Source organism: Chiloscyllium plagiosum, unplaced genomic scaffold (assembly GCF_037043375.1).
Source record: "Chiloscyllium plagiosum isolate Xiang-an unplaced genomic scaffold, Cpla_swu_hap1 HiC_scaffold_28, whole genome shotgun sequence".
NCBI lineage: Eukaryota > Metazoa > Chordata > Chondrichthyes > Orectolobiformes > Hemiscylliidae > Chiloscyllium > Chiloscyllium plagiosum.
Window position 1 is genome coordinate 34,060,224 of NW_028270166.1, and position 24,902 is coordinate 34,085,125.

The window sequence follows — 24,902 nt, forward strand, 5'->3', positions numbered from 1 at the left end:
AGCCTGAAACCTGTATAATCCATTCCTGATCCTGCTCTATCCATGTCTCTGAAATGGCCACAATATCGAAGTCCCAGGTACTTATCCATGCTGCAAGCTCAGCTACCTTATTTTGGATATGTCTGGCGTTGAAGTAAACACTCTTAGAAAACCCTCACTTATATAGCTGGAGAGAAATAAAACCGTCCCTCCTTTCCCAGAATCCTCTGCTCTCTGATGTCAGATGTAATGACTCAACTCAGTGACTCACTGCTCCTGGCAAACTCCTGGTTCTTCGAACTGCTGCTGCTGAAAAACAGAAATGGAGGACTCCCGCGCAAATCACCCAAGTATTCAAATATAAAATTCAAACCCTTATGTTACAGTTCACTTCTGGCATCATACACCCACCTCTGAAAGTTCCTCCAAATGTTCTGCACCATCCCACTCCTTCTTCCAAAGCTTAAACTTACATGAAAACTTACACGCACTCACTTACTCTCCACCAGTCATTGGCACACTGGAATTCTCTCCCTACACCCCTTTAACTTCTTCCCCCCTTTAACATTTTTGTCACTGATACCTTACACTCTGCAGAGAGTCAGTCAGAAATATCACTGATATCCCGTATATTGTAGAGAGCTTTTTCTCACCAATATGTGACATTTGGCTTCTTCCCTAAGGACTGAGTCCCAAAAAACAAAATCAATCAACTTTTTTTTGTAAGTGGATCAGGTTTCCTTAAACTGCTTAACTATCACAAATTGTAATATCTCAGGCTACAAACAATGCCCTAATAATCCTCCCATTCAATGCATCATGTCAGCAAACTGCACAATTGTCGACTTGCAGTCTGATTATATTTTTTCTTGTTTCTGGATTATAGAATGAGGAAAGAAATCCCAGGAAGGGGATTACAGGGATCAGGAATGAAAGAAGCCAAGAGATAATTTTAAAAAGGGAATAATGTCTTGGTCTGATTGTTCGGTATTTTTCTTGCACATTTTATTCATTGTATATGAATCATTTTAATAGTAGACAGTGCTCATTGATTGTTAGCTGATGTATCTTCTGAAAACCAGAGCCCTGAAGGACTGCGGAGACAGATTACTGTAAAATTCTGATATATAATTAGCCTGGCCTCTGTGCAGTCCAGAGCTGAGAAATGTAGGTCAGTATGAACCTGAGTCCTGGACTCAGCTCAGCTCTTCTGCAGGTTTAGATATACGGCCAGCGGCTCATCAGTAAATCCCTGGGAGTTGGGGAGGATGGAAGTAGATGGGCCCATCACATACTCATTGGCTGTTAGATGTTCTGTAGAACCAGAGGAAAACTTCTGTTCCTTCCAGCTCCACAAGTGTTTTTTTTTCCAAAGCACAATGTTTAAACTTCATTTGAGTCTAGAAAACATGGGTGAAATCAGCTGATGACTAAACAACCCAATTTCAGGAGAGTGTCCTTTAACATTCAACATTGTCATGACCATGTTTGAGGTGCCTTCAAGCTATTTCCAGCTCATTCAGCAATGGTACAAGGGTCTGCACAGGTTGGGTATTGGACACCACATTGCTAGATTTGCATGTTTTGTACTCACCCTACTCTCTAAAGTACCCACACAGACATAATACACATATGCAAACAAACATAAAGATACATAAAGTCATAGAGATGTACAGCACAGAAACAGACCCTTCAATTCAACTCGTCCATGCCGACCAGATATCCCAACCTAATCTAGTCCCATTTGCCAACACTTGGCCCATATCCGTCTAAACCCTTCCTATTCATATACCCATCCAGATGCCTCTTAAATGTTGTAATTGTACCAGCCTCCATCACTTCCTCTGGCAGCTCATTCTATACACGTACTACCCTCTGCATGAAAAAGTTGCCCCTTAGATCCCTTTTATATCTTTCCCGTCTCACCCTAAACCTATGTCCTCTAGTTCTGGACTCCCCCACCCCAGGGAAAACACGTTGTCTATTTATCCTTTCCATGCCCCTCATGATTTTATAAACCTCTATCAGGTCACCCCTCAGCCTCTGACACTCCAGGGAAAATAGCCCCAGCTTATTCAGCGAGTTGCATTAGACTGCACTGGTTCCATTCAATGTAATCACAAGCAAAGCATCACTTATAATGATTCCTGTCCCACTCTCAACTGTTACCTCTGGCATCCCCCAAAGAACTTTCCCATTGGCCCATTCCTGTTTCTCATCCATATTCTGACCCTCAGCAATCTCATCAGAAAGTGTGTTTGTTTGCGATTTTGGAGAAGATTTGTATCTCAGGGTTGTGGATCAGGTTGTAATTTTGCTCGCTGAGCTGGCAGATTTGCTCTCAGGTGCCCCGCCACCGCATCAGGCAATACCACCTGCGAGCCCCCGATGAAGTGCCGGTGCCACGTCCTACCCACCATCCATCTGTCCTGGTCTGCTGCGGTGGGCAACACCAATCCCCTGGCTCCCTTCTCCGAGAAGCTGGCAAATGGGGCCCAAACTGACATGTCCACCAATGGAGCTCCAGCTCCAGGCCTCCAGGAACTCCCACACGAGTCCCAGCCCATATATGCAGTTGTACACAAAGACAGATATAACCTTTGCATTCATTCACAGTTACGTACAATTTTCATCCTTTGCCTTCTGTATGGTCATATTAGACTGAATCTTACAATTTTTTTGGCTCTCAGTTTTGGTGGATTTCATGCAGGCGTTTTCACCACACAGCCCAGTGAGATTTCTCACCATATTTTATCAAATTCATCTTCTTAATTCCTACCCCACCCCATGGCACCCTTCTTGCCCAATTCTAGCCTCTTTTGTGATAATTGGAACAATACGCCAGTGCCGTGATATCCTGGAATTGGACACTATCCTTGGCACCTGCATCACCTTCAAAAGTCCTTTGTGCAGCAGGTGAGCACTGCACAGTCCCTGACATTTAACCCTGGACCTGACGAAGAAGAGGAAACTGGTACCTCACATTGAGGGCAGGGACCCGGAGGTGCTGCTGGGTATTGTGATTGTAACGAGGTCAGCCAGTTGGACCTCATAGAATATGAGTTCCCTGATTGGGCCTGTTAATCTGGTCCAATCAGGGAGTCCTGGCTGATATAACAAAGTTGGGTCTCAGAGGAGAGGAATATGATGGATGTTGAGGTTAGGGATGAATGCTTGATTACTCTAGGTCAAGTCAGTATAAGGAAGGAGGAAATGTTGTGTGTTCTAAATGGTATTAAGGTGGACAAGTCCCCAAGTCCAGATGGGATCTATCCCAGGTTAAAGGAAATCGAGAGAGGAAATAGCTGGGTCCTTAACAGATACCTTTGCAACATCCTTGAACATGTGTCTGATCCCGGAGTACTGGATAATTGCTAATGTTGTCCCTTTATTTAAGAAGGGTAGCAGGGATCATCCAAGTATTTATAGATTACTGAGCCTGACGTCAGTGATAGGGAAGCTGCTGGAGAAGATACCAAAGGATAGGATCTATACACATTTGCAAGAAAATGGACTTATCAGTGATAGGCAATATGGTTCTGTGTAGGGAAGATCATGTCTTACCAACTTAATAGAATTCTTTGAGGAAGTGACAAAGTTGATTTATGAGGTAAAGGCTGTAGATATCATGGACTTCAGTAAGGTGTTTGATAAGGTTCCCCACTGTAGGCTGATGGAGAAAGTCGCATGCAGTCTGGGGTGTACTAGCTCGATGGATAGAGAACTGGCTAAGTAGCAGGAGACAGAGAGTAGTAGTGAAATGGAGTTTCTCAAAATGGAGAACTGTGACCAGTGGTGCTCCACATGGATCCATGTTGAGATCACTTTAGTTTGTGATATATATATAAATGATCTGGAAGAAGGTATAGGTGGTCTGATTAGTAAGTTTCCAGATGACACTAAGATTGGTGGAGTAGCAGATAGTGATGGAGACTTTTCGAGAATATAGTAAAATATAGACAGATTGGAGATATGGGCAGAGAAGTAGCAGGTGGAGTTCAATCTGGGCTAATGCAAGGTGATGCATTTTGGTAGATCCAATTCAAGAGTGAACTATCGGTAAATGGAAAAGCCCTGGGGAAAATTGATGTATAGAGAGATCTAGGTTTTCAGGTCTGTTGTGCCTTGAAGGTGGCAACACAGGTCGATAGAGTGGTCAAGAAGGCATACGGCATGCTTTCCTTCATTGGATGAAGTATTGAAAACAGAGTTGGCAGGTCATGTTATAGTTGTATAGGAATTTGGTTCGGCCACATTTGGAATACTACGCGCAGTTCTGATTGCCACATTACCAAAAGGATGTGGATGCTTCGGAGAGGGTGTAGAGGAGGTTCACCAGGATGTTGCCTGATATGAAGGCTCTAGCTATGAAGAGAGGTTGAATAGATTAGGATTATTTTCATTAGAAAGAGGGAGGTTGAGGGGGGACCTGATTGAGGTCGACAAAATCATGAGAGGTATAGACAGGGTAGATCGCAAGAAACTTTTTTCCAGAATAGGGGAATCGGTTACTAGGGAACACGAGTTCAAGGTGAGAGGGGAAAAGTTTAAGGGAAAGTTCATGGAAAGTTCTTTATGCAGAGGCTGGTGGGTGCCTGGAACACGTTGCCAACAGAGGTGGTAGAGGCGGGCATGATAGCGTCATTTATGATGTATCTAGACAGATACATGAATGGACAGGGTACAGAGGGATACAGATCCTTGGAAAATCGGTGACAGATTTAGATAGAGGATCTGGATTGGAGCAGGCTTGGAGGGCCAAGGGGCCTGTTCCTGTGCTGTAACTTACCTTGTTCTTCATTCTTTGTTCTTTGAGATACTGACACTCTGTTGCCTGACTTCATATGAGACAACACTATAGTCAACGAGTATTCAAGTATAATAAAGAGTGACTTGGTGATGGGATACTATCAGACCCCGGTTGATATAAAGCATGAACCAGGTCTTTGTACTTAACAAGATTTCCTATTGATTACAAGTAATTAGATTCTAGCCACTAATAAACAGTTATAAACTGTTGGTATGTATCACTTCTAATTAAAATTCTAATACTTTAATAAACTTCCTCTTACATACAAACTTACATAACATGCACACTCAGAGACATGCACATATAATAGAGCTTTTATCAAGCAAAAATCCTACTGCATAGGCAGCTTGCTACTGCCTGAAACTGAGAAGATCCAGGATGTTATTCCCAATGTTGAATAGACGTTACTAGATTTCTGGTGTGTTTCTGCCACATTCCCGCCATAGCCCCTGCCTTTCACATTCTATAAGATTCCACCCATTCCATTTACCTAAATCCACAGTTTACATAGAGATGGCAAGAGTTAAAGCTGGTTCACAGGGACTGGTGGACAATCTTCCTGCTGGTTAGGGAATTGTAGTGCAGGACTGACTAGCGTGAAGTATAAAAAATATTCCTGTCATTAAACATTTGGCACCGACGTAGGGTCAGTCTTGACTCAGGTTACAGTATTCTTTGTTCTGAGGTTGTGGTTCAAAGTCTGATCTCTCACGGCCGAGATGTCAATAGGGAGAAAGCTCAACCCTCTAAAGACCCAATTTTGTTTTTGAGAAACATTAATCCCTAACTGAGGCTGTGAAACCAAGCACAAAGAAGAATAAAGGTCAGAGAAAAATACGTAAGCTATCCATTGTTAACATAGCACAGGATAACCTAAGCTTCTTCTGGTAGAAAACTCATACTAGTGTGAGTACCAGGTTACATTTGTGTGAATTGATGTGAGTGAGTGTGTATGTTTTTGTGTGTGTGAAGGAGGATGTGCATCAGTATGAGTGACAAACAATGTATATAAATATACGTACATGACAGAACAGCTTGTAAGTGTGTGCATGTGAATCTGATGGTGTGAGTGTTTATCTGTGCTTATGAAGTTGGAGTTGCCCATAGCTTGGGGAGGCTAAGACTCAGCTTCACTTTATTCAGTCACTGTCTAATGACCATAACCTGGCAGTGGACTTATGGACATCGAATGTGCAGCTAGAATAGGTCCGGATACAGGGCTATCACCAATTAAATATCACATTGAAACTCATGGTTTATGCTCACACATGAAAGGCAACATCTGAATGAGGAGTCTCTTCCTAGCATCTGAAAAGGAAAAGGAAAGCAACCTCAAATGACCTAAACATTTGTGATTCACACCACACAGCCCAAAGTCTGATGGTATGAACTGTTACATAATGACCTATTTTTTATTCCTGTCAGGTAATGTCATGAAAGAACAGCAATTTTGAAGTCACACAGATACCACCTTTTATAATTATTTAATAAGATGTGGGCATCGCTAGCGAGGCTGGTATTTGCTGTCCATTTCTAACTGCCCTGCAGAATGTAATGGCAATCTGACTTCTTGAATTATTGCAATCCATCGGGTCTATCCACATAGCTGTTAGAAAGGGATTTCCAGGATTTGGATGCAGTGACAACGATAGTTCCATGTTAGGATGGTGTGTGGCTTGGAGAGGAACTTACAGGGTTTGGGTGTTAGCATGTCCCTGTCCGTCTAGTTGCTGGAGCTCATTGATTTCAAAGGTGTCTTGAGAAGATGCTGCAGTGCATCCTATGACTGTGGTGTGTCAGTGAAGGGAGCAAACGTTTAATTTGGTGAATGGTGTACCAGTCATGTAGGCACTTTCTCAGATGGCACCAGTGTTCACAGTCATACGGTGACACAATAAATGACGAATATGAGCGTATGCTCCAGCCACTACACAACATATTATTCTGCTGGTAAGGTGGAGCTATTTTCTTTTCAAAACACAGTCTAATTGCTGTAAATAAGTCCTGAGGAGATTCTGCATTCAAGCATTAATCAGAAAGAAAGTTGGATGTTTTTCTATACATTATCATTTTCTTCCAAGTCTTTGACCATAACCTAAGATCAGAAAATAATTTGAGAAATGATCCCTTTTTTTTGTAATTATAATTGATATTTAAATAAATGCAGTGATTAGTATGTGACATCCAGGCAGTGAAAAACATATAGACAGTTATATAAAGCACAGATGCATATAGCTGCATACAACACAGACACATTTGTAAAGGTACAGACACCTAACACACACACACACAGACATGCATACAGATATCAACATGTGGCATGTAAATTTATAAATGCATGGTTTAAACCTTTGTTTATTTTTGACATTACAAGTCTCCCAGACTAAATGAAATTTCAGCCCTGTAATCCTATCCAAAATCCCTAATAATTTTCATGTTATCTTGTTATATTTTATTTGATTTACCAGCCTCTGCAGGTGTAGGAATATTTTTGATCCAAAATTTGTTACCAGATTACAAGGGATTTTTATAATGCTTCTAATGCTGATTTTTAAAAGCCTCTGTTGCGAAGTGACAGAAAATTCAGTATTTATTATTTGTTAAAATAGTTGGTAAATATAATTGCATTTCCAATAGAGCAACCAGATTATTTAGACCATAGATGAGACCAGCTCACTGAATTTCAGATCATGATTTGGGGCACTTAATAATAAAATAACAAATTTCCATAAACAATGTTTTATTGATAAATATAAATCAGATGGAAAAATGATTTATCGTCACTTGCACTATACAATGAGCAACATTGTAAAGTACAGTAAAAATCTCCAATGGTCACCACAATCCAGCACCATTTTCAATAGTTTAAGCATAAAAAGAATAAAAAGATATAGGTGAAAGACACACCATCTTTGTTCTGCTGCTTCCACCATGACTCCTGAGCCCTGAGCCGGCTGACCAAAGACATCAGCACCACCACCCCTCCGCCACTGTTCTGGAGCCATCAATGTCGGAGTCGCCACTCTTCAGCTGCCATCTTCTTATTACTGGGCCCACTGTGCCAATGCCAGGTCCTGTGCTGAACCAACACCCATCCCGCAGCCAGGACCCCTCAGCTCCACTACCGCCTCGCTCACAACCAGGAGTCCATGCTCCGGGCCTACCACAACCAGACGCTGTCACCACTGCCGCACTGATAATCAGGAGACCCCAGCTCAGGGCCTACCATAACCAGAAGCCCCCAGCATTGCTGTTACCACCACCTCAAAAACACCTGGAGTACCCTCTCCAGGCCCACCTTATCCAAGATCCGCTGCCAGGTTAGGAGTCCTGCTCTGGCTGCCTCGCTCCGCATTGTCACTTTCTCCGCCACTGCTGACAGGAAGAAGGTAAGAAAAAGAAAAGAGACAAAAAGGGAAAGGAAAGAAGGGAGGAAGTAGTTGGTCTGGAGCGGATGAGCCCAGGTACCTCTGTTTTGCATATTTTGCCAGTGCCACCATCTTTGAAAATTTGATATAAAAATTAAAGTGCAAACAAAGTAGCTATCCCCATCCTGTCATGCTTGTTATTCCATCTTCCGTGTTTAACTTAATCTTTTTTCTAACATTTTCTTCACAGATCTTTAGCTTTTCTTGTTCCAAAATATTTGAAATCTAAGTGCACTAATTTGCAGCACAGAAATAGGTTATTTGCTCAAGTTGTGGATTTAAACCCGAGTCTCCACCAACTCCTCTTCATCCCACACCATCACCACAGGGTTAGATAAATGGAAATGACTTTTCATTTTTTGAAATGCAGGCAACTAAAAATCAGGAATGCAGAACATGATGTTGCCAAACTTATAAATATCACTTTTTTTTTGCAAATAAGTAACGTTAACCAAAGTTCAAAGTTTGTGAGAAGATTTGTAGCTCGGGTGCTCGTTGTTGTGGTTCTTCTGTTCACCGAGCTGGGAACTTGTGTTGCAGATGTTTCATCCCCTGTCTAGGTGACATCCTCAGTGCTTGGGAGCCTCCTGTGAAGCGCTTCTGTGATGTTTCCTCCGGCATTTATAGTGGTTTGTATCTGCCACTTCTGGTTGTCAGTTCCAGCTGTCCGCTACAGTGGCCGGTATATTGGGTCCAGGCCGATGTGCTTATTGATTAAATCTGTGGATGAGTGCCATGCCTCTAGGAATTCTCTGGCTGTTCTCTGTTTGGCTTGTCCTATAATAGTAGTGTTGTCCCAGTCAAACTCATGTTGCTTGTCATCTGCGTGTGTGGCTACTAAGGATAGCTAGTCATGTTGTTTCATGGCTAGTTGGTGTGGTCATGTCGTTTCGTGGCTAGTTGGTGTCACCAACTAGCCACGAAACGACACGACCAGCTATCCTTAGTAGCCACACATGCAGATGACAAGCAACATGAGTTTGACTGGGACAACACTACTATTATAGGACAAGCCAAACAGAGAACAGCCAGGGAATTCCTAGAGAGCATGGCACTCATCCACAGACTCTATCAACAAGCACATCGACCTGGACCCAATATACCGGCCACTGCAGCGGACAGATGGAACTGACAACCGGAAGTGGCAGAGACAAACCACTATAAATGCCAGAGGAAACATCACAGAAGCGCTTCACGGGATGCTCCCAAGCACTGAGGATGTCACCAAGACAGGGGACGAAACATCTGCAACACAAATTCCCAGCTCGGTTAACCAAAGTACCGTAAAAGCTTTCATTTAATGGACTCTCACTTCACTACAGGCTTCCACAACTCTGTAAACGTCCTTAGCTTCACCTCCCTGTGGACAGGCCTGTTTGCCTTTGCATAAAGATTAGACTATAATATCTAGGGAGGTCCTGTAGGCAGTCACAGATTGAGAGTAAAGGATTGAAAACATCATCATCAACATGGGACACTTTGAGTTGATAAATTTTATGTCTGGGGTTAGTTATGAATGTTTGATGTCCTCACAAGCAATCAGCCATTCTGATAGGAAGATAATGTAACAGGATGGGAAACTACCTGCAGTTTGGGTCATTAGGGGTTGATGTGATGATAATGAGTGAACTTCTCAGCAAATATGTAACATCCGACCATATCCTAGAAGTATTTGAGCAAGAGAGAAAACAGGGCACTATAGACCTTTACACCAGTTACAGGGAAAATATGACAATCTAAAGGATGAAATAAATGGAAACTTGGACAATAATGATCTGATTGGATATAGCTTGGATTTGTGAATGGGAAATCATGTTTGGTGAACATGTTGGAGTTTTTGATGACTTTACTAACAAAACTAATGAAAGGAAGCCAATTTGGATTTTCAGAGGCTTTTGATGAAAATTCTCCAAAGGTTGGTTAGCAAAATTAAAACACTGGGACAGGATCAGGTTATAGTCCAATGGATTTATTTGAAACCACAAGCTTTTGGATCGCTGCTCCTTCATTAGGACATGATGAAGGAGCAGCACTCTGACTTTGTCCACTCCAGTCCAACACCAGCACCTCCATATCATGACTGTGATAGGAGGTAATGCACTGGTATAGCTTGACAATTGGCCAGCAGGCAGGAGTAGCAATAAATGGGTCACTTTCGCATTGCTAGATCATGACTAGTGGAGTTCCATAAGGATCACTACTTAGACGCCAGCTGTTTACAATATATGTCAATGATTTCAAGGAGACCAAATATTATATTTCCATGTTTGCAGATGATACAAAGCTGGGGAATCCGAGGAAGATGTAAAGCAGCTTCTCGAGGATTTGGATAGGCTTAATGTTTGGGCAGGAACATAACAGGTGGAATATAATGTGGAAAAAAGTGAGGTTCTCTAACTTTGGTTGGAAAAATAGGTGTGTAGAGTATTTTTTAAATGGTAGGAGGTTGAAAAGTACACCAAGGGACATTGGTGTTCTTGTCAATAAGTCATTGAAGGCTAACATGCAGGTGCAACAAGCAATTAGCAAGGTTAATCGCATATTGGTCTTATTGCAAGAGGATTTGAGGACAGAAGTAGTGAAGTCTTGCTTAGGTTGTTCAGAAGTTTAGTTAGATCACACCTGGTGTAATATGTGTAATTTTGATGTGAGCAAATGCGAGGTCTTGCACTTTGGAAAAAAGAATACAAGCATGGACTACTTTCTAAACGGTGAGAAAATTTATAAAGCCAAAGTACAAAGGGATCTGGGAGTGCTAGTCAAGGATTCTCTCAAGGTAAACATGCAGGTTGAGTCCGTGATTAAGAAAGCGAATGCAATGTTGTCATTTATCTCAAGAGGGTTGGAATATAAAAGCACCGTTGTGCTACTGAGACTTTATAAAGCTCTGGTTAGGCCCCATTTGGAGTACTGTGTCCAGTTTTGGTCCCCACACCTCAGGAGGGACATACTGGCACTGGAGTGTGTCCAGCGGAGATTCACACGGATGATCCCTGGAATGGTAGGTCTAACATACGAGGAACGGCTGAGGATCCTGGGATTGTATTCATTGGAGTTTAGAAGATTAAGGGGAGATCTATTAGAAACTTACAAGATAATACATGGCTTGGAAATGGTGGACGCTAGGAAATTGTTTCCGTTAGGCGAGGAGACTAGGACCTGTGGGCACAGCCTTAGAATTAGAGGGGGTAAATTCAGAACAGAAATGCGGAGACATTTCTTCAGCCAGAGAGTGGTGGGCCTGTGGAATTCATTGCCGCAGAGTGCAGTGGAGGCCGGGATGCTAAATGTCTTCAAGGCAGAGATTGATAAATTCTTGATGTCACAAGGAATTAAGGGCTACGGGGAGAATGCGGGTAAGTGGAGTTGAAATGCCCATCAGCCATGATTGAATGGCGGAGTGGACTCGATGGGCCGAATGGCCTTACTTCCACTCCTATGTCTTATGGTCTTATGGAAGGCTAACATGCAGGTGCAACAAGCAATTAGCAAGGTTAATAGCATATTGGTCTTATTCCAAGAGGATTTGAGGACAGAAGTAGTGAAGTCTTGCTTAAGTTGTTCAGAAGTTTAGTTAGATCACACCTGGTGTAATATTTGTAGTTTTGATCTCCTTTTCTCAGGAAAGGTTTGATTGCCTCAGACAGAGTGTAATGAAGGTTCACCAGACTAGTTCTGGGATGGTGGCACTGTCACATGAAGTGAGATTGGCAAACTCAGCCTGCATTCTCTAGAGTTTTGAAGAATGAAAGATAACCTAATTGAAACCTATTTAAAGGGAAAGGCAGAGTAGACGCAGGGAAGATGTTTTCCCTGGTTGTATAGTCTAGAACAAATGGGCATGATTTAAACACAAGGAGTAATGCCACTTAGAATTGTGAAGAAGATAAATCATTTTATTTGGAGCATTGTGAATCTTTGGAATTCTCTACCACAGAGAGCTGAAAGTGAAATCTTTGATTATTTTAAAAATAAAGATTGATAGATCTCTTATTACCAAAGGCATAAAGGGTGAAGGGGATGGTATTGAAGGATCTGATCAGTCACAGTTGTATTGAATGGTGAAGCAGAATTGACAGGCTGAATGTACCATACCTTCCCTTGTTTCATGTGAGTTTTACTATGCATCAAATCCAAGGTATACCTGACCTGGGAATGTTTCATGGGCTAGTGGAGAGGAACTTTACTTCATATCTAACTCATATTGTTTGCTTGTGACAATGACTGGATAAGGTTATTGAATAGAAACAAAAATACTTCTAAAAAGCAATTCAAAGCTGAATAGACATTATTTATTTATTCTGTATCACAATAGTGAGTAGAGAAAAAAATCAAAACAAAACCAAAATTTGAATGTGCAATGTTGCTGAATGAAAGTAATCTGGTACTGTGTCTGTTGTACCAAAAGCAATAGATGCACAATGGCTTTCAATGTAATTGTTCTCCAGAATCATCTGAGTTCAGTGGGAGATTTAACAATGAAGATTCTGGTTGTAATTACATGGTTAGACGCTTACCCAATAGCTTCACTTTTTATCCCCTTTTTATGTCTTTTGCATTAATTCAGAGAAGGGTTGATGGTACTGGAGAGTTTCTCACATTCAACGCTTTTTTACAGTGAGCTTGCCAGTATAGGGCCATCGAGGGCTTTCTGTACCCTGCCTTAACTCCAGTTCCTCACTCCCACCACGTTGAGTGTACAAACCTGACGACTACTGTGGCCCCATTGCCCAGACCTTGCTATCTGATCCTGCTTCCACTGCTCCAAATCTATTACATCAATCCCCTTTCTTCCTGTTGTCCTGCTCCCACTGTCCTGAGGCCACTAAGTAACACAGTTTTGTGTTCTGGCTCTATTCCAGATTGAGGGTGGTCAAACTAATTCAGGTAGAACCCAAAGAGGCCAGAGACTCTCTCTGAATACGGCTGTAACAGGACTCAGGGCCCAGAGGTAGACTGGTGGGTCGATCCATGAGACATGCAAAGATTGTCTCCTTACAGAGCAAAGGCAGATATCTATGGTTCTTCTGTAGGATTTAATTCCTGATGAAGGGCTTTTGCCCGAAACGTCGATTTTACTGCTCCTCGGATGCTGCCTGAACTGCTGTGCTCTTCCAGCACCACTAATCCAGAATCTGGTTTCCAGCATCTGCAGTCATTGTTTTTACCCTGTGGATTTAATATTTAACTTGTGGCTAACAAAGCAGTAAATTGGATATGCGTAAAAAGACATGAGTAACAGAAGATAACGTTCCACTTCCAAAACAATCCTACCGCCATCTTATTGTTATATCTTCTTATTGTCGACTTCTCTTGTGTTTTATTTTAGTGAGATTAATAAAGTGAAACCAAAGCACTGGCAAGTGGGAGCTTTAATAAGAAAGGGCAGCATAGTAGCTATACCAAGGGACCCGGGTTTGATTCCACCCTTGGGTGACAGTCTGTGTGGAATTTGTACATTCTCCTCCCGTGTCTGCATGGGTTTCTTTCGGATGTTCTGGTTTCCTCCCACAGTCCAAAATGTGTGAGCTGGATCAATTAGCCGTGAGAAATGCAGGATTATAGGGAAGGGGGTGTTGGTCTGGGTGGGGTGCTCTTCACAGGGTTGCTGTGTACTTGATAGGCTGACTGGCCTGTTTCTACACTGTAGGGATTCTTTGAAACCCAGTGAAGAGCAAAGGTTTGCAGCCACAGTTGAGAATGTGAAGTAAATTCGAAATTTGTGGTTTAGTGAAGTCAAGCCAGGGTTTAAAAAGCTGTGAAGGAAGGAAAGGATGAAGTGAGGACTAAGGAAAAACTAAAGGAATGAGCAGTTCCATTGTTCTGAGGTCCTCGCAAGGAATGAATTAGAAGACAATGAGACAAACCTGTGAATCAATACTTAGGGATACCAAAAGGAGGTAATATGGTCAATGCCCCACTGTTTCAAAGGGAACTGGAAATGGAAAATATATTCTGTTTTTGCCACAACAGACACTACATTTGCCCAGTGAGCAGTTGGAGAGCAAGATCTTTCACAAATTCCCAACCTCCTCTTCAGTCAGTATATTTCCCTGTGCAATATCTGTATTTTCTGTGCCTGTGACAGTTGATAAAATGCCTGTAAATCACCAGGCACAGATGATGCTTGCCTGTACTGTACCTCTTCCGTTTAGATACATTAGAATCCCATGCCTGTATTAGTTGGCATATTTCCTGCACTATACCATCTCCTATTCTAATTCATGGTTAACCTGTATCCCTATTGCTTCCAGTATCATGAGGATGAGTGTGGTGATACCAATCATGGTAATGGGGAAATCTCATCTGACTGAGCCTCACTAAGTCACCGATATAATGAGAGTTACATCACTGAACATTTTTCCTCAGCTGTCTGCTTTATTTCGGTGAACGTTTCTTGGGCCTTGGTCTTGATGGTGTCAAAGTCCATGTTTTGAATGGTCCCAAAAAAGGAATCATTAGCTTCTTCCTCATCCTCATCTTCTTGCACCATCTTTGCCAGTTCCTCAGGCAGTTCCACATCTCCCCCAGCCATCTGTATTTGACTTTCATCCTTGTCACTCTGAATCATGAAGAAAAGAGACTTGTTAACTCATTAAACCGCTTCCTGCATTGCATTTCTTCCTGAAACACTGAAGATTGGAAGGTAGGATGGAAAACTATGGACCAGTGAATAAAATGTGAACCTGTATTCCTGATAAAAAAAACTGCTGACATGGAGGGATTGAGGGAGAGTCGTGGGATCTATGCCAGGAGCATGAGGGAGAAGTGCTCCTGTTACAAGATGTGACACGTTTCCATTCATTCCGTTTTTTCATGACCACCACATTCTCCAGAGCAACCGGACACTCTCACTCCCTCACCCAAAAGTTCACATTTTAGGAATTTCAATAAGATCCCACATAACAGATTAGCATTAGATTTAAATTAAACCTTATGGGATAAGGGTGCACTGATATGGATAGAGAACTGGAGTGGATAAAGATGGAGCTGGAAAAAAGCATAGCAGGTCAAGCAGCATCAGAGGAGAGGGGGAGTCAATGTTTCAGGTTGGAACCTTTTACCAGGACTGGCCAAAAAACAGGAAACAAAGAATCTCTTTCTGAGTAGTAGCCAGTGACTAGTAGACCCACAGGGATCAGTGCTTGGATTACAGCTAGTCACCGTATATGTCAATGAATTAGAAAAGGAAACTAAACATAATATTTTCGTATTTGCAGGTAACACAAACTTGGGTGGGAGGGTGAGCTGCTAGGAGGAAGGATGCTTCAAGTGTGACTTAGACAAATTGAATGAATGGGCAAATGCATGGCAGATGCAATATAATATGGATAAATGTGAAGTTATCTACAATGGTAGTAAAAACAGGAAGGCAGAGTATTTTCTGAATGGTGGTAGATTGGGAAAGGGGAAGATGAACCAAAGCCTGGTTGTCCTTGTACACCAGTTGCTGGAAGTAAGCATGCAGATGCAGCCGGCTGTCAAGAAGGCAAATGGTATGTTGGCCTTCATAGCAAGAGGATTTGCGTACAGGAGCAGGGATGCATTGTTCCAAATGTACAGGGCCTTAGTGAGACCACACCTGGAGTACTGCGTGGAGCTTTGGTTTGCTTTCTGAGGAAGAATGTTCTAGCGATGGAAGGAGTGCAATGAAGATTTACCAGACTGATTCCTGGGATAGCAGGACTGATGTACGAAGCGAGACTTGATCAGTTAGGATTGTATTCACTGGAGTTCAGAAGAAAGAGGGGAATCCTCAGAAACCTTTAAAATCCTAACAGGACTGGACAGAGTAAATGCTGAAAGAGTGTTCTGATGACTGGGGAGTCCAGGACCAGCGTTCACAGTCTAAGGGTATGGTGTGGGCCATTTAGGACTAAGGTAAGTAGAAATTTCTTTACCTAGAGAGTGGTAAACCTGTGAAATTCTTTGTCACAGAAAGTGCTTGAAGCTGAAATATTAAATATTTGCAGAAGAGGTTAGATAATATTCTTAGAGATAAAGGGAGCAAAGGATATGGGGAGAAAGTGAGAACAGGATACTGAGTTGGATGAACAGCCATGATCATTTTGAATGGGAGACAGGCCTGGGGAGGGTGGGGAGGGGGAGGCGAATGGCCTACTCCTGCTCCTGAAAATGTATGTTTCAGGCTTTACATTAATCTCAATAGTGTGTATCAACATGGAGGACATGAGAACTGAGCCTATCCTGACCCCACCATCACCTGTGAGTGCCTCTCCAACCCACATACCATCCTGACTTGTACCTCTATCTGTTCCTCCATTGTCAAAATCCTCAAGCTTCTGTCTCAACAGCATTGTGTATATAATTACTGCACAACTGCAAAAGTTCAAGAAGGTGGTTCACCCATCACCTTTTCAAGGACATTTAGAGCTGGGAAATAATCAATTTTGACCTTGTTAGTAATGCTCACACTTGTAAATTGATAATAAAAAGCATCCACGGCAGGGTTAACAGGACAGTGATCCTGATGGATTTTATTTTATCCAAGCCAAGGATCACTAATGCAGCCTTGTATTAGTTTAGATATCAGAGCTTGAACATACTGGCCCAGTTTGCATTGAATGCTACACTTATCTACTGAACTATCAGGAAGTACAATTTTCCATCAATTTCCAATTTTGCCAACAGTCTGTACCTGTTTCACTCAGTATCTTCTTTTCTGTATCCCACCTATCACGGGTGATACTTGCCTGTACTTTTCCTTTTTCAACTGGTATGTTTTCTGTCCCATGCCTGTTAGCTGGGATACTTCCTGTACTATACCTGTGAGAGTCTGAAATTTTGTTGAGCTCCATCATCATTGTATTACATTTCTGTACATGTGACACTCAACACATTTCCTGTACTCCACCTGAGACTGCTGATACATGTATTGTACTTGTAACTATTAATGCATTTTCTACACTATACTTGTCTCGGTCTACACGCCTCCTGTACTGTATTCATGACAGTTAGTACATTTCCTGTGAGATTGGGTTCATCTCCTTGTCACTTACATGTGGTAGCCGATACTTATCCCTCATATGCAATCGAACTGTTGCCCTTTCTGCTTTTTTCTGTGTGAATGCATTGTCTCGTTCAATTCTGGAATGATAAAATAATAATATTTTAAACACAGAATTCAAGTCTTGATTTGTTTCTTCAGTCTCTGCACTGACATGGATTCTCTTGCAATCACAGAGGAACCTCGATTATCTGGCATTCAATTATCCGAATTTTGGATTATCTGAACAAGATCGCAAGGTCCCTATGTTTGGCTAAACTGTGTTGTCTGGCATTTGATTACCTGAATAAAATACTCCCCGCCTGTGTCGTTCGGATAATCGAGATTCCTCAGTACATCCAACGATAATGATTCAAATAGAGCACAATCCTGTTTTTCCTTATTATTACATGGGATTATGTGGCATCACTAACATGGTGCATAGGTCGCCCTTGAACTGATTTGCTTTCCAGACCATTTCAGACCATTTCAGAGTCAACCACATTTCTGTGGGCCTGGAGTCACCTGTAGCCAGATCAGGTACAGATGGCAGATATACTGCCCTAAAGGGCATTGGTGAACACAATGTTTTTTTCTGCTGTCAACGGGCAACATGGCTACAATAAACCAGCAGTTACTTATTATTCTAGTTATTTTTAAACTTGAATTCAAATGTCAAAATCTGCCATGTCCCCAAAAAATAAGGCTATGTGAAACCAGTCCAGTGGCATTACCATTTCACACACTGCCTTCCCCATTAGCAAAAATATCTATCCAGGCATTGCAAATACATTATACTTTTACTTCTGGAGCTTGAGCTCAATTCCAGTGCAGTTGGCTCTTCCAAGTTACCACAATTCGCTTTGAAGTTTTCACTGATCTAAAACTGTGAATCAAATCAACCAGGATCCAACTGAATGATAGAATGGGCTTGCGGGGTTGAATGGCCCAGTGTGGATACCAGGAGTAGGATATTTTGTGCTACAGTTGGTTGAATTGCCTCCAAGACAGGGAGATGTGCTGTGTGCAATAGACTCTCGAAAACAATGTTCTATGGGCGCTCTCTGAGTGTCACTGTCTTCCAGTCTGAAAAAGAACCCCATAGCTGAGTGGCTAATGGTGCCCATGTAGCTGTACCCAGTGGGTATCAATGTTGGCAAAGGTGACATTAAACTGTATTCTTGTTTTAAATATGAATGATGGGAACAAACAAAGCGATGAATATCATATATTTTATATTGGTGAGTGATAGGAGGTTGGAACAGCAATAGAGTGAGTGGGGTGTGGCCAGTGGTGGGAGTGATGAATGGGAGACTATGCAGTTGAGGCGCAGTCCTGCTTTCCTGACTCTTCGGGAACATTTGCTTTAGACAACATAGCTATGTTTTGGTGGCTGCTGCAGAGATGCTTAGGTCACACAAAGAAACTGAAGAATCTGAAGCAAAACAATGTGGCCTTGCTTCATTTAACAATCTCTGGCTTCCTGGAGGTGATCTGTCACTTGGATTTGGAGTTGCTGGGGCAACATCCACTTTTACATGCAGGTTATGGTCCAGAGCAATGAGCAGTGATGGTAGAGGCTTCAAACCTCTGTCCATCTCTTGGCTGACCAGTAGAACCCCTCCTGCTCTGAGCATTTGTCATCAGCGTGTTTTAGAAGGATTTGCACAAGTTTGAACTCAAACTGATTGGCCACACTATGAACATTGGGGTGGGATTGAAAACTACCGTTTCTTATTGTGAGGTAGGGATGCTACTGATAGTGCCACATGACTTTGTATCTGGTTTCCTAAAGGGATCCCAAACAAGTGTTAGATCCCTCACTGACATATTAAGTGGACCTATTTCCTGAATAAGGTGGCTGCACTATGAATGCACCTCCCTCAATCAATTTATGGTGTGGGACTCAAACCAGAACATGACTCAGAGGCAATGATGCTACTCTCTGCACTATAAGAACTTTGTAAGGAGGGGACAACTCTTGTACTGTAAGGAGGGGACAACTGATCGGAGCAGGTGAGTAGCAAAAGAAGGACAATGGAGTGACACCCAAGAAACTATTTTGTTTCATGGACATTTATAAATGCCCCTAAGGGGTAACAGGGTTTGTAGTTATTCATTTGGTGGCAAAGATGCTGACCTGAAAATCTCAAAGCTCACTGATATCAATATTGGCCCTTACAGTAAGACAGCAGAGAGAGGTAATAATACACAGGAGTATTATTGTGGTGTGTGGGTATTGACAGTGGAGTCTTGAGAGTACTGGGGTGAAGGTCAAAGGACAAAAAAGAATTGATGTTGATGGTCTCCTGGTTCTGCACCTTTGGACGGTGAGAGATTTTCTGGAATGTGAGAAATCCAAAATCACAGCAAATTCTCACAAGATTCCACAAGCTAAGGTGAGATAAACAATTACTTAATTAGTTTTCATAAAGTTGTTTGAGGGTTTAAAGTGCTGGAGTGACTCCAAGAGAAATCCATTTCCTTCTTTGAACTGTGCCGCAGATGGAACTGAGAGGCAAAAGATTAAGAACTCATCTGAAAAATTGTACTTTTGACAAAGTGGCATTTTGTCACTGAGCTGGTAAGCTGAGCTTTGTGCTCAAGCTGCACTCAGTTGGTAGCTGTCACATCCTTGAAGAATGAGGAATCCCTGAGCCCCTGACTCAGCTGAGATTGCTGGCACTGAGCCAAGTATCTTACTGTACTTTAGATAGGGTAACTCAGAATGCCAGAATTGGTTAGTATCAGTCACTTTAGAAGTGCAAATGATACACTTTATCAATTCTATGTGACCACAGTGGCTTCATGAGATCCACCTCTGTGGCTCACAAAAGCAAGAGCCCTGTACAGTCTGTCGCTCCTGGAGTTCATTTGTGTGAAGGGCTTGGCTTTATCTGTTCTTTCTCCCTTTGTTCGTGCAAAGGCTGGTCACTCGCTTCATGTCACAGGTAAATCCTCCTTAAATCTCCTTCACCCTAAGCTGCTGCTGTCAAAGTTTAGTCTCAAATCCTGGATTGTACTAGTTACCAGCCTTCGTAAAATAGAAGGTTACTTAACCTAGCTTGTTGGCATCATAATTACCGTATTTTCTTAAATATACGTCACGCATTCTCAATTCTATGCAGGGGTTAGTACTAATTCCTCTTAATAGGCTGGATTGAACTATACAGTGGACCAAGTAATGCTATATAATATTATCATATAGTACATAATGTTACATAAGATAATACTTCTAATGCAACAGGTTCATCACCACCATCACAATGCAGTTAGGATTATAATAAGTAACTGGCCTTGCCAGTAATGTCCATATTGCCCATAATGAATAATAAAGTACCAACTGCTTTCATTACTTCTAAAGGTGACTCCGTACTTCCTATTATTCAATCCTCCCACTAGTATAGCGTTATATTTAACAAGAGAGAGGAAGTAGTAGGTGGACCGACAGCTAAATATGACTTTCACAAGCCCTAAAGCCAACTAAATGGAAAACCTTACTCATTCACCTAATAATTTAGTGATCTCCTCAATATCCCAGCCTAATACTGTCAGTCTGCTTTTTCCTGTATTCTCTGTTCCACTCTCAAAGGCACTGATTTTTTTGAATGAAGGGATCACATTTCTGCAGCTGTAGGCTTCTTTCTGGTACCTCATCCATTCCTTATTGCAGCATAATGAGTCTTGGCAAGCTGTTAGACTGCAGATGGCATCACAGCTAAGTCCAACCTTGCTCTCATGTAATCAGGACCTCAATGCCTCTTAACCTGAGGAACTGAGGCCCAGTTGTAACAACCTTGTTGCTGCCCAGTGTCCTGATTAAGAGAAAATGTGACAAATACTGGAGATAAACTGGGCCCAATCTTGTCTATGTGGTTCAGTAATATGCTAGGAGGCAATTGTACCCCACCCCACCTCAGGCATAGCATTGATCACCTGAATAAGACTCGAAGTCAAATTATTTTCAAGTAGGAATTAACAATATGAAATATAGCAATGAGTCTTCTGTTTAATGTGTCCTGGAATATAGATAGCCCTCTTTGTACTCTGGCATGAAGACTACTTTATTTGTCTGTTGAGCCTGCAGATTCCTGGACCTCAGTTCATTGGCTGTAGGGTGAAGTTAGAGCTTGTAGTTATCCCAGCAACATTTGAGGTGGTGAAAGGCCACATTAAGCTGTCAGCTGCTCCAGTTCATTTTCTCAGTCCCTCCTTGTAGAGAAACCATCAGCTTCATTGTAGTAGGGTAAGAGTTGGTGAAATGTCGTCGTCCAACATTCCATAGAACAGCATTACTTCGAGCGACCAATGGGTGAGAGACCTCCAAAAAATGCTCTTTGAAAATACCATAGCTAAAGGTTGACAATAAGAGGCAAGAAACCTTTATCGGGCCCTTTTCTGGATCAAGATGAATAGTTCTTGATTCTGGCCACAAGAAGGAGCATTGTGGAGAAAGAGTTTCTCTATGTGAGAACTTGGCTAAAATGTAGTCCATTGCCAATGTTGTCATTAACCTTGTCCGTCCTTCACCCTGTAATATACCTCTCTCATCCTTTCGGTCATTGTCCTCCTATTGTTCACTCAAACTCATTATGTTTACAGTGTATGTTTCTCAATCCTAATGGTGGTCATCAACCTAAAACATGAACACACACACACACACGGATACACACAGACAAACACAAGCATACACACACACACACAAAGAAATCACCCCCCTCCTTCCAAAAATCTGCCTGGTTGGACTTACATAGTACAATACATTTTCTTTTGTTGTGGAAATGCTTTGTCTTATCCCCATCACATTTACCTCCCATTGCAGAAGGGTATAGAAACAGGGATCAGTCAGGCCTCAGCAGAATCACTACCTCTGCACCAAAAACCAAAGCAGATTTCATGACCTCTTCTCTTTTGAGTTCCTGATGGAAAACCACTGGAAGGAAGATGGACAAAGCAAGAGGATAGAAGGCAAAGTTTGAGCAGATACTGCGATGGATAAAGAGATGAGGAATCACAGCTACTAGGACAGACTGAAGAGGATGGGACTTCTCTTGTTAGACTAGAGAAAGCTATGAGGAGATTCAATATAGGAATTAAACTGCTGTCATCAGCTGAAGAGTCAATAACCAGAGTACGCAGATGGTAGGTGATTGGCAATAAGAAGGCAATATGAGTAAAAACATAATTACAAGCAGCAAGGACTGGGAATGCAATGTCTGATAGATGAATAGTAACTTTCAAAACAGACTGGCTTAAAGGCTGAAAATTAGAGGAGGAGCTGGAGAGTGGGATTATGTAAGAGCCAGTCCAGGCTCAATAGACTAATAAAGGAAAGTCAATAGCTTCCTTTAGTGCTGTACCAATTTTATGATTCTATGCTTACATTGGCTGAGCACTGTCTCAACCACATGGACCAGGAAGATCCCAGGTTGGATTTCTGCCCCTTCTGAATTGGATGGTGTCAATGCAAAGGTGGACGAGGTATACAAATAAACTCTGCATCCGACACCATTGTGAGAGTCAGGATTCAGCATTCACACTCCTGCTCATCGAGAATAAAGGTGCTGATACAGGAAGGCACTAGCTTGGCAAAAGAAATGGTCCATAGCTTCTCACTGCCCCAAGGTGTTTCAAAGGGCTTTACAGTCATTGAACCTTTTGAAGGGTCATCAGAGTTTTGTAATTTAGGAAGGACAACCTGTACACAGCAAGATCCCACAAGCAGGAATATGACAGTGACCTATCAATCCTTTTTTGGTGAGTTGTTTGAGGGAGAAATATTAGCCAGGTCATCAGGGCGAGTCCCACTGTTCTTTTTCGAAACAATGCACTTGAAATATAGAAGGTGTCATCCAGCAACCATGTGGCACTCCCTCAGTACTGTACAGAAGCATCAGATTACAGTTTGTGCTATGGTCTCTGCAGTGTGGCTTGAACCTACTATCAACCATGACTCCTGACTGTAGGCCCCTGATAATGGATCTTAAATAAAGCAAAGTTGTTTCTCAAGGCAAGATTCTCCTTTCAATAAAATCACAGAGAATGAGGATGAGCCAGTGTGACCTGACATAATTTCTGTCATAACCCACCGCTGTGGGTACACTCTCATTAGCCAGCTTGTCAGACATTTTAGCCTCAACACAATTATGCATCTGTTATGGTGAACAGGATATCAGACTTTTGCTACTGCTGTTAAATAATGGGATCTTTACATTAAACATTCCCAGATAAAGGATAAATCAAGGGTTTAGAGGTGAGGAGGGAAGAGAAGGGCTGTTCTTCATAGAAAGGGAAAAGAGGTGAAGGGGAATCAGAAGATGTTCTGCAGTGTTAAGACCCTGAGACATCTTGACTTTAGAATGAGAGACACCATGATCTAGAGAGAGGAAGAGAATTCAGAGGGTTCTTGGGTTTATGAAGAATACAACAAGATGACGGTTTAGCAGATCAGTAATATTAGTAAAACAGAGTGAAGTGAGATAAGGTGGGAAAGCAAAGAAGAAACAGACTATTGGAATATGAAACTAAATACAGAATAAAATTGTGCAGGAAGAAAATTTAATAAGAAATGCAGATCCTAATTTAACATTTTATATTTGGTAGTATAATTACTAATAAGAAAATGCACATAAAGCTAGTATCATTAAATATGGGTATGACTTTTACACTAATAGACACTGGCACAGTTATTATCCTGAATGATTTCTCTCTCTACTCCCGTCTTCTCTCCCCCTCACTCTTTTCCTTGTAGATTCTGACATTGCTGAAATACAGTTGCCAAAATGCCAACTGTCCACCAATATCTTACCCAAACAATCATGTATTGAGTGAAATCAATCTATTCAACTACAGGAGGCAGCACGGGTGAACCTGTCTCACCTGGAGTCTACAGATGTGAATATCCCAGCAGGGGGCAATGGGCAGTGATCACAAGCAGGAACCCTGACTGATAATTTCCCTTCCTTAGTTTAGGAACAGAGAGGTCACTTATTTATCATTGGCTCAGATGTACTAACTGCACAAAAATTGGGAGTTAAACTTGGGATTGGCATGGTCTGTATAGTTCATTGCCACACCAGTTGGTGTATTATTTCAGTCCTTTGATTAATGCACAAATACATTAAAAGATTTGTGCTTGACAATGGTTTTCAACATCACGGCCAAACATAACTTGTTAACATTTACTGTTAAATTGAGCTGTTAAATTGTATATACATTTATATATATGTATACCTCAGAGTATACCTCATTTGTGAATTAACTGAAAGTTAAACATTTCACTAAAACACATGGAGTACTAATTTTTAATATGGATTCAGCTTGTGCATACATTATAACTTCAAAACATTAATCCTAACTTGTATTTATCCTTAAAAATCCTTTCAGGTTTTCCATGCTTCCCTTTTCAACCCCTTTACTTTCTGGTGAGGTACTCACTTTTCTTCCAGCAGCTGACGCTGGTATTCCTCAAACTCTTCCCTTGTCATTCCTGTGCTTTTTGCAGTTGGCTTTCCATCTCCCTCCTCTGTCTTCGCCTCTTCTCCTCCTCCTCCACCACCTCCCAGGTCTTTCATTTTCCCGCTAATCATGGTTTTGAGGAAGAACGTCATTTTGGCAGAAACTGGTCTAAAATTACAGGGAGGAAAGGCAGGCTTGTGTTAAGTGGAGCAGCGAGTGT

The 24,902-nt window shown here is 41.8% G+C and overlaps 1 protein-coding gene across 1 annotated transcript; it reads right to left on the reverse strand.

Moving 5' to 3' along the window:
* Positions 1 to 12,487: 12,487 nt before the first annotated feature.
* Positions 12,488 to 24,893, reverse strand: cplx4c (complexin 4c). Its single transcript, XM_043720999.2, has 3 exons — positions 24,662 to 24,893; positions 17,238 to 17,325; positions 12,488 to 14,779 (listed from the first exon to the last, which is right to left on the reverse strand). Exons 1-3 carry the CDS (start codon positions 24,832 to 24,834, stop codon positions 14,561 to 14,563), a joined length of 480 nt encoding a protein of 159 aa, XP_043576934.2. The 5' UTR covers positions 24,835 to 24,893; the 3' UTR covers positions 12,488 to 14,560.
* Positions 24,894 to 24,902: the final 9 nt, after the last annotated feature.

Excerpts from the sequence above, each read along its gene's own strand:
- cplx4c (XM_043720999.2), bottom strand. The coding sequence starts at position 24,834 with ATGACGTTCTTCCTCAAAACCATGATTAGCGGGAAAATGAAAGACCTG. Across the intron at positions 17,326-24,661 it reads CGTCAGCTGCTGGAAGAAAA|AATTGAACGAGACAATGCAT; the intron begins GTGAGTACCTCA and ends TTATCATTCCAG. Across the intron at positions 14,780-17,237 it reads ATAAGTATCGGCTACCACAT|AGTGACAAGGATGAAAGTCA; the intron begins GTAAGTGACAAG and ends TTCATGATTCAG.